The sequence below is a fragment of the Genypterus blacodes genome, unplaced genomic scaffold (genome assembly GCF_046128005.1).
Source record: "Genypterus blacodes isolate CSIRO-AG114 ecotype Tasmania unplaced genomic scaffold, CSIRO-AGI_Gbla_v1 ptg000152l_1, whole genome shotgun sequence".
Taxonomy (NCBI): Eukaryota; Metazoa; Chordata; class Actinopteri; order Ophidiiformes; family Ophidiidae; genus Genypterus; species Genypterus blacodes.
This window is the reverse complement of record NW_027466954.1, coordinates 1,075,001-1,084,543: the sequence shown is the minus strand read 5'-3', so window position 1 is coordinate 1,084,543 and position 9,543 is coordinate 1,075,001. Positions and strand designations below refer to the sequence as shown.

Sequence of the window (9,543 nt, the reverse complement as noted above, 5' to 3'; positions counted from 1 at the left end):
CTGTTGTCTTCCTCAGTGCCTACATTACACATGAACGTCCCCGGGGTCGTGACTTGTCGGCGTCAAACCTTTGTCCCTGTAAAATAATCCTCGTTATCTGCTCGGAGGCTCGAGCCGTCCTGAGATTTGCGGAAGTTCTGTCCTCACTTTGATGGTCTCATTTACACAGCGTGGGGGGAGGGGCGTCTTCCTGCTCCTCTGGGGGGCTGGGGGGTGGAGGGCGGTCTTTACTGAGGCGCACTGACAGGACCAGGTCTCAGGGGGAAACTCCCGCTCCTGCACTGTCACATCCACACACACGACAGCGTCTCTGAAGGCGCCGTTTACATATTCATCATCAGAAAATGGCCGTGCCCAGAGAATAAAAGATGGAAAAACATGCAGAAGGAGAGAAAAAGCCTGTTAGCAAATAAGAGCAAAGACAACAACAGCTCAGGTCCACATACGCACACACACACACGTGATCTACACCCTCCATCTGGGCTATGTGCGTTTCTTTAACTACCAATTTGGCTCAAAGTTTTTGAAAATGAAACAACAAATGGACGTATATTGGCCAGAATTAAAAGAATAAAAACATCAAAAGCACCGCGGCAACTCACAGGGAGCAAAACATGAAAAGGAAATAAAACGTCTTTCTGTCAAATTAATGGCAGAAGTTAAAACATCCTGTCAACAAGCTGCAGCCTGTTTCAGTAAATATGAGGCCAGGAAGATTGATTTATGTGTGTGTGTGTGTCCTTCAGTTCAGGGTTGTATCTCCTCCCTCTGTGTTCTGACTTCAGTCCCTGTTGCATCATATCTGAAAGTGTGATCTCTGTCTCCAGATGCATTATGGGAACAATCTGATCTGATGACAGGACCTGCATTGAAATCCTGGTTCAGGTTCAGGTCCTGCTCGTAGTTTCTGCAGCAGTTTTCTGGTTGCTTTTGTAAAGGACTCTGAGGTTGGCTTAAAGGTGAGTGTCTTTGGGGCAGGTGGAGTTAGATGGAGGTCCCCAGGAGGGACGGCAGCTATGCAGGGAATGACCCCGGCTTCTGTTTTCAGGGGGGAGGCCGTAAACGCTGACACCGCCCCCTCCTGCCCACGAGGGTCTGAGGGTCTGTCCCGTCCCTGTGATTAGGCCCCGAGAAGCCTGACCTCCACTGGCCGGGGCGGCTATTAGCTCAGACAACAGCTGTCGTTTAATGGCCGCCTCACCTGGTTTAACACACTGCTGCTTTTCACACAAGTCACTCAGAGGTAGAAGCTGTGTGACTGCACTGATCTGAGCTGAGGACTGGAACAACGTGTTACTGTAGTTTACACTGAACATAACAAACTGAGAGTCTCTCTGGATTAAGCTTCTTCTTTCCTTCCTTCCTTCTTCCCTCGTCAGCTTCCTCACTGTCAGTAATAAAGTTGCAGTTATTAGGGTCTGAAGTGTAAAACTGGGCTCCTGACTCGGCTGAGCCTCTGTTGAGCTCCCAGTTTATTAAATATCCACATCTGTCAGTTCAATCTCTCATAATTTGATGAGCGAGTCGTCAAAGTAATTAGCCAATGATTAGCAAATGATCTGGAATTGCTCAAAATCTGACTTATTAGCATAACATTAATTGCTTTGTTTCATAAAAGCCAGCTGGCTAATTGTTCTTTATCGCAGCCTGCTAATTGATCCAGAATGGAGGTGTTTCTGTGTGCGTGTGTGTGTGTGAAAGAATTTTGTGGAACTTATCAATGGAATTTGTTCATTACAGGTTAAGACAAGTGAGGTTTCAAAATAAAAGCCTGTGAGTACACCTTCATATAACATTACAAAGATCATTTATCACAACTTGTCAAGTGTGTGTGTGTGTGTGTGTGTGTGTGTGTGTGTGTGTGTGTGTCTCACCTCCCATCACAATCATCAGCAGCAACCTTGACCCCCCCTGCAATCATACCGTGGAACATGGGACCAATCACCTCACTGACCTTGCCAGCCATGGCCATTAGTAGGCTCCGCCCCCTGTCACCCATCACACACAGGTGACGCCCAGTGACACGCATGAACACCACCAACGTTCATATTTGCTCTTGTGTGTGTGGACAGCACCTCCTGAATTGCTCCTTTGTCATATGGTGGCTTTGACCTTTGACCTCCTCATGTAAGCTGTATTCATGTTGTGTGGATTAAAACATCAGCACACAGATGCAGTGTGAAAGTGACGTCAACAGACAAAGCTTTGATAGCATCTCTGTTTGTGGAGCACAATATGTTATGAACTTATTGCTAAATTTCATTTAAAAAAAAATATAAAATACAAATGTTTTTATTTTCAAATCTCTTTGTTTTTAGACTTTCAGAAGAAAAGTTCTAAGTCACAACGAATGTACTTAATCTACATATAATATTTTGACTTCCAAAAACTTAATTGCAAAATTACAGTACCATTATTTAGCCACAGAGTGATATGTTCTTTATTCATGTTTGGGATCAAATCGGACATTTAGTACACTCTGTGAATGGTAAATAACATTTCTATCCCCACACTGTTTGTTTCTCTCCTCGTTAGGCTTCCTGCGCAGGCTGCTCAGCTGAGCCTTCTGCCCTCTGAAAGACGCAGCCTTCCGAGGAGACACACGAGGCACCGCCGAAGTATCCTCGCGCTACAAAGGGGACTTCGCTCGTCCTTAAAGATGGCGGACCGGATGTGTTTCCAGGTCACGCAAACAATTGAAGCGCTTCCTTTGTTACATGGCGCGTGCGCACTGTGTCCAATGAGCGTCAGATGGGAACAAAATCAGACGTCTCACTCCATCCTCAGGACAGAAAACAAACAGATTTATAAACTAGATTTTCTTGGGCTTTATTTAACATTAAACGGGACAGCAACAAACGTAACTGAAAATACGTCACGTAGAAACGCTAACACGAAAAAAAAATTAAGAGATATTCGACTTTATTCCTTGAACCACATTTTTGAACGTTTGTGTATTTATGAAATTGTCTCCGAAATAGCCGAATTAATTTTTTTGAATGAAACAAGTTAATATGATAATAGTCAAAATCAGGACTTCCACTTTTAGTACAAATAATGTATTCATAAAATATAAAATGTGTTGTTAAGTTTCAATATCTATAATATAATAAGTGTTGCGTTCTGACTCTTATAACACCCGTTGACCTCTGACCTCTGTTAGGGTTTAGAGTTTACAGACAGAGGGACGTTACATTCATTCTCGTCTATATAACTCTAATATTATCAGAATCGTGAACATAATTCCAAAATCCTTCGCCGCTATGTGCCTGTGTTGCTGCGGAGTGACACCTCCTCCGTGTGAACACATGAGCTTTGTCAGATGTGAGCCGGAGCAGCGCAGCAGCGGAGCAGAGAAGCAGCAGCATGGGGAAGAAACAGAAGAAATCCGGAGAGGACAGGTAGAGCAAACATGCCGCTCAATCCGGCTCATTGCCGGTGTGGGCGCCTCTATCCCCCGCAGAGCCCTGAGCAGTAGCGGCGGCCCGCTGGCTTGTGTGCCGGGGCGCTGTGCTGCAGCTAGCGGGACTAGCTGAGGCTAACCACGAGTGTTCATGTGGCCGTCAGCAGATGTGTGCGGCTTTAAACGGCTCCAACATGGCTGGAGATCAATCACACAACAGCCGAGAGCTTTAGGGACGAGCTGCCCGGGGAGACGGTGCCATCCGCGGGTTAGACGGTGTGGTGTTAGTCGGTGTTTCTGAGCGCGGTCATTAAGTCAGTTAGGTTAGCAGAGGGGAGCTAGCACCGAGGCGCTGCTGTAGCTGAGTCTACAGCTGAGCCTGAGTCTGCTGCTGAGCCTGTCATTGACATAAACTATGAAATTATTATAACCGGAACTGAGACAAATAGTAAATATTAAAAAAAAATAGACGTCAGAATGAGCAGCTGTTAGTGTTTACACGAGACATGATAACGGGATAGCATGTAGCGGCTGGTAGCTAGCAGAGAGAGAGAGAGAGAGAGAGAGATCTAATGCTAAACACCCAGCTGCTTTACTAACTCGTCTCTTTCTGACAGTTACTAATCTTAACCAGTACAGAAGTCAAAGCTCTGATGTGTGTGTGTGTGTGTGTTCCCCTCGTCTGATATCTCATGTTCACACTGACCAGCAGAGAAGCTTTCACACACACACACACGGTTTCTTTTATATTTCACTCCTAATTCCATTCGCGAAGACAAATGTGTGATGTTCCCCCTCCTCTTATAATATTGTTCATGTGTGTATGAACCTCTCCTAGTATAGAAACATTTAGAGATGAACTTCAGTCTGTAGTTTGGTTGGTGCTGAATAGAAACGAAGGTCAGCAGCTTTACACCAGTTTCTATTGTTCAGAGAGAGAGAGAGCAGAGAGCCAGAGCCTTGCATTGTTTGTTAATGTCACTTTACCCCTGTTGCGCCACCATAGACTTCATGTGTGAATGGAGGACCTGTATCGGTCTTTACACGTCATAACTGATAACAAATCCAAGCCATCTGTCCAAAGTGAAGTAACAGCTGACCCAAGCTCACACAGAGTTCCTGCTGCTTCAGTGTAATCAGGAGCATTGATGGATGAGTTGATGTGATTCTCCTGTCTGGTCCTCAGTGCCAAAGATGACGGCATCGACATCGACGCTCTGGCAGCAGAGATCGAAGGAGCGGGAGCTTCAAAGGAGCCAAAAGGGAAGAAGAAGAAGAAGGGAGCCAAGAAGGACGACTATGAGTGAGTCACTGCTCCTCTCTCTCCTCCTGCTCCTCCTGCCTTTACGCTCCTCTTCTCCATCTCCATCCTCTCACTTTGTCTCCCCTCTTCCTGTCTTAAGTCTTCTTCTTGGTGTTCTCCTCTCCTCTGCACTCTAACCCCTCCTCTCCTCTCCTCTCCTCTCCTCTCCTCTCCTCTCCTCTGCACCCTAACCTCTCCTCTCCTCTCCCCTGCACCCTAACCCCTCCTCCTCCTCTCTGGAGCCTTGTGTCTTGTAAAGTTCTCACTCTGCCGCCTCACTGGGTCTCTTAAAGTCTTTGTTGTTGTGCTGCAGTGAGGAGGAAATCCTGAAGGAGCTGGAGGAGCTTTCTCTGGAGAGCCGTGGAGGGAAGGCCAAGGCAAGTTTACCTTTCACCGCCCAGCAAAACAATGACATCATATAGCCCAATCTGCCTGTTTACATGTTTACCTTGACCTCCGCAGGAAGAAGAAGAAGTAGAGATCGTGGAGCCTCCAAGAGCAGAGAAGAAGAAGACCAGGAAGGGGAAAAAGGGCGGGGCCAGTCCTGAGGAAGAGGAGGGTGATGGAGGTGAAGGTCAGGGAGAGGCTGAGCCAAAAGACAAGAAGATGGTAAGGACAGTGTCTGTGTCTCTGAAGTTTTAGTGTCTTTACGTCCAGTTTGACCTTTTGTCGTCTTTGACCTTGTGGTCCCTGCTCCTCTAGGCGGCTCCTGCCTTTGACTCTGAGGAGGAGGAAGAGGAGGAGAGCGAATCGTGCTCCCGCCTCAACAACAAGGCCGGGAAGAAAGGAGGCAAAAAGCCTTCGATCTCAGAGGAAGAGGAAGAGAAGGATGAGGACGCAGGTGGAGTTCGAAAAGGAGGAGACGGAGGAGGGGGACAGAAGGAGGAAGACTCTGAGGAGGAGGGGGAGGAGGGTGAGCCCACCTTCAAGAAGGACAAGAAGAAGAAGAAAGGCAAAGCAGTGAAGGTAGAGAGTGAGGAGGAGGAGGAAGAGAATGACGACGGAACCTTCAAAATGAAGACTGCGGCACAGAAGAAGGCAGAGAAGAAGGAGAGGGACAAGAAGAAGAAGGAGGAGGAGAGGATGAAGCAGAAGAAGCTGAAGGAGAAGGAGGCCAGTGAGGAGCCCAAGAAAGAACCAGAGAAGAAGACGGAAGAGGCCACACCTCCTACGCCAGCTCCACCTCCAGCTGCAGCAATTGAGGACCAGGAAGGGGCGGAGCCAGCAGCAGAGGGTAAGACTGTCCTGTCTGTCTCTCTCTTCCTGTCTGTCTGCACGACACCCAGAAATCAGTTTAGTTCTCCGTCTGAATGTCATTTTTTTGCTTCTTTACTCCTCTAGAAGATGCTGAGGGTGACAAGAAGAAGAAAGACAAGAAGAAGAAGAAGGGAGAGAAGGAGGAGAAGGAAAAGGAGAAGAAGAAGGGGCCCAGCAAGGCCACAGTGAAGGCCATGCAGGAGGCCCTCGCCAAGATGAAGGAGGTAGGACAGTGTGGCGAGAGGAGGTTCAGACCTCGGAGGAAGACTGTCTGTCTTCTGACTGTCTGTCTTCTGACCATCTGTCTTCTGACTCTCTGTCTTCTGACTGTCTGTTGCTGCTGTGTTTGCAGGAGGAAGAGCGAGCCAAGAAGGAAGAGGAGGAGCGGCTGAGGAGGCTGGAGGAGATGGAGCTGGAGAGACAGGAGCAGGTAGGAACCTCCCACACTTTGTCCAAACTGCCCCGCATCCTTTCCCGCCCCCCTCTGACCCGACCTCTGTTTGACCTTTAGGAGCGCCTGGACCAGGAGCGCAAGGAGAAGAAGAGGCAGAAGGAGAAGGAGAGGAAGGAGCGTCTGAAGAAAGAGGGCAAGCTGCTGACCAAAGCCGAGAAAGAGAAAAGAGCCCGAGCAGAGGCCACGCTCAAGCTGCTGCAGGCTCAGGGTGAGAAACAAACGCACCCAGACCTCTAACCAGGACACACAAACGCACCCAGACCTCTAACCAGGACACAAACGCACCCAGACCTCTAACCAGGACACGCCTCCCTCCATCCAGTCAGACAGTTAGATGAAGCACTGGCTCGTCCTCACTCAAACAGCATGAACGTGTGTGTGCAGGTGTGGAGGTGCCGTCCAAAGAAACTGTGGCAAAGAAGAAACCAGTTTATGGAGACAAGAGGAGGAAAAAGCCCACCGCTCAGACTGAAGGTAACACACACACACACACACACACACACACACACACACAGAGACACACACACACACACCCCTCTGTCCCTTCGGTCATGGTTACAAGGCTCCTCTGTCTCCTCTCCTCATAGAAGCTTCAGGTGCAACACCACCAACGTCAGAAACTCCAGAACTTGTCGTCACGGAGAAGAAGGAGGAGGAGGCAGCACAGAAGCCGGCAGAGCCTGGTGAGAGACGAAGACAAGGACCAGACAAAACGGGTCCTGCTGTTTAAATGATGACCAACATCTCCGACTCTGTCTCTCTCTGTCTGTCTCACTCTCTCTCTCTCTCTCTCTCTCTCTGTCTCTCTCTCTCTGCAGAGGTGAAGCCAGATGCTGCTGTGGATGATTGGGAGGCCATTGCCATTGCCAGTGACGAGGAAAAAGGTGAGGTCATGACCTCTGAGGTGTTTGATGTTTGCACACACTGGTTTGTGTCGGAGCAGCGTGTTTGATCCAGAGCCGCCTCGCTCACTGCTCTGCTCTCTCCTCAGACATGAAGAAGGTCCACATCGAGGTGAAGGAGGACAAGGCAGCCCCCACACAGCCCAACGGCAGCGAGGAAGAGGACGAAGAGGAGGATGAAGAGGAGGAGGAGGAGGAAGAGGACAGCGACGAAGAAGAGGAGGAGAACGAGAAGGAGAAGGTGTCTGTGTCCATGCATGGGAAGAGGAAAGGAGCGAAGGAGAGCGAGGAGGAGAGCAGCGAGAGCGACGACGACGGCGACGGGCGGTCGAAGGAGGAGCGGCTGTACGATCGAGCCAAGAGGCGGATAGAGGTGAGCGAGTGAGGAGACGCAGCGGGAGGGAGAGCGCCTCACTCTCCTCCGCTCCTCTCACCGGCTGTGTGTTTCCATAGAAACGGAAAGCGGAGAACCTGAAGAACATCGACTACGACAGGCTGAGAGCTCCTGTGGTCTGTGTGCTGGGACACGTCGACACCGGCAAGACCAAGATCCTGGACAAGGTGACCTGCTGCAGACCGGGTCACTGTTTAACCCTTTACTGGCTGTCTGCTGATGGCAGGAAGTAGCAGCAGAAGTGAATGTTGTACTGTTTGACTCAGTTTACTTGAGTCAGACTGTGCGTTGTGTGTGTTACTTGTGTACTCACTTTATGTGTGTTTGGTGTATGTGTGTGTAGTTGCGTCACACTAACGTTCAGGACGGTGAGGCTGGAGGAATCACTCAGCAGATAGGAGCCACAAACGTCCCCAAGGAAACCATAGAGGAGCAGACCAGGATGGTCAAAAACGTAGGAACACACACACACACACACACTCACACACTAACTCCCTCCCTCACTCACTCAGTGTTGGTGTGTATTTAATAGTTTGTTGTGTTCACAGTTTGACACAGAAGGCATAAAGATCCCCGGCATGCTGATCATTGACACACCAGGGCACGAGTCCTTCAGGTAACACACACACACACACACACACTTACTCCCTGGTCATCTATACTGAGAGTCTCTGGGACCCTGTGAGTTCTCTCCATGCTTGCGGCCTCAATCCCCATATGGGCCAATGATAGGAGTGTTTTCTGTGTGTGTGTGTGTGTGTCTCTCCAGTAACCTGAGGAACAGAGGAAGCTCTCTCTGTGACATTTCCATCCTGGTGGTGGACATCATGCACGGCTTGGAGCCTCAGACGCTGGAGTCCATCAACCTGCTGAAGGAGAAGAAGTGTCCCTTCATCGTGGCTCTCAACAAGGTCAGACTGCTTTACTGCACAAACACTGGGATTAGAAATGAAATCAGGAGGGAGAGATGTGAGCCGGGTCGCTGATCTGGATCCTTGATTTATCATGATGACTCAAATGCTCCTCCTGGTCCTTGGTCCCCATCAGATCGACCGCCTGTACGACTGGAAGAGGAGCCCAGAGACGGACGTGGTGGCCACGCTGAAGAAGCAGAAGAAGAACACCAAGGACGAGTTTGACGAGCGAGCCAAGGCCATCATCCTGGAGTTCGCTCAGCAGGTGTCCATCATTACGTCATCATCCCCCAACGACAGCACCACAACTCCCCAGCATGCTTCAGCACTGCGCTCATGTTGGATGCTAACACACATCACATGATCACACACATTGCATGATCACACACACATTAGTCACATTAGAGAGTGTCGACGTTATCAAACCCCCTCTTGGCCACTGGGTGGTGCTGTTGCAGCCTTTAAAGAGGCAGGTGTTCTGATCTGACATGCTGCTGCTGTGCTTCCTCAGGGTCTTAATGCCGCCCTATTCTATGAGAACAAGGACCCCCGCACGTTTGTGTCTCTGGTCCCCACCTCCGCCCACAGCGGGGACGGCATGGGAAACCTCATCGCCCTGTTGGTGGACCTCACTCAGACCATGCTGGCCCGCCGGCTGGCACACTGCGACGAGCTCCGGGCGCAGGTCATGGAGGTGAGCGAGCACAAGTGTGTGTGTGTGTGTGTTCCCACATTAAGGTTGTGCTCCTGAGCACTGGAGTCACACTGACGCCTCTGTGTTCAGGTGAAAGCTCTGCCTGGAATGGGAACCACCATAGACGTTATCCTGATTAACGGACGTCTGCGTGAAGGAGAGACCATCATCGTCCCGGGAGTGGAAGGACCTATCGTGACGCAGATCAGAGGCCTCCTGCTG

The 9,543-nt window shown here is 49.7% G+C and overlaps 1 protein-coding gene across 2 annotated transcripts in view; it reads left to right on the top strand.

The window, feature by feature from the left end:
• Positions 1-3,291: 3,291 nt before the first annotated feature.
• The window catches only part of eif5b (eukaryotic translation initiation factor 5B), an 8,454-nt gene continuing 2,202 nt past the window's right edge, over positions 3,292-9,543 (top strand). Inside the window, exons 1-19 of one of the 2 annotated variants that reach the window (XM_076165853.1) lie at positions 3,292-3,401; positions 4,590-4,706; positions 5,020-5,083; positions 5,169-5,315; positions 5,409-5,940; positions 6,048-6,187; positions 6,316-6,393; positions 6,475-6,625; positions 6,802-6,891; positions 7,005-7,100; positions 7,236-7,301; positions 7,409-7,692; positions 7,773-7,880; positions 8,057-8,167; positions 8,262-8,329; positions 8,483-8,624; positions 8,761-8,892; positions 9,139-9,321; positions 9,412-9,543. The exon at positions 9,412-9,543 is cut by the window's right edge and continues 30 nt beyond it. In XM_076165853.1, the coding sequence (XP_076021968.1) occupies positions 3,367-3,401; positions 4,590-4,706; positions 5,020-5,083; positions 5,169-5,315; positions 5,409-5,940; positions 6,048-6,187; positions 6,316-6,393; positions 6,475-6,625; positions 6,802-6,891; positions 7,005-7,100; positions 7,236-7,301; positions 7,409-7,692; positions 7,773-7,880; positions 8,057-8,167; positions 8,262-8,329; positions 8,483-8,624; positions 8,761-8,892; positions 9,139-9,321; positions 9,412-9,543 (2,676 nt within the window). In that variant the 5' untranslated portion in view covers positions 3,292-3,366. Of the gene's footprint in view, positions 3,402-4,589; positions 4,707-5,019; positions 5,088-5,168; positions 5,316-5,408; positions 5,941-6,047; positions 6,188-6,315; positions 6,394-6,474; positions 6,626-6,801; positions 6,892-7,004; positions 7,101-7,235; positions 7,302-7,408; positions 7,693-7,772; positions 7,881-8,056; positions 8,168-8,261; positions 8,330-8,482; positions 8,625-8,760; positions 8,893-9,138; positions 9,322-9,411 lie in introns of both variants that reach the window. The other variant, XM_076165854.1, reaches the window with a different exon arrangement.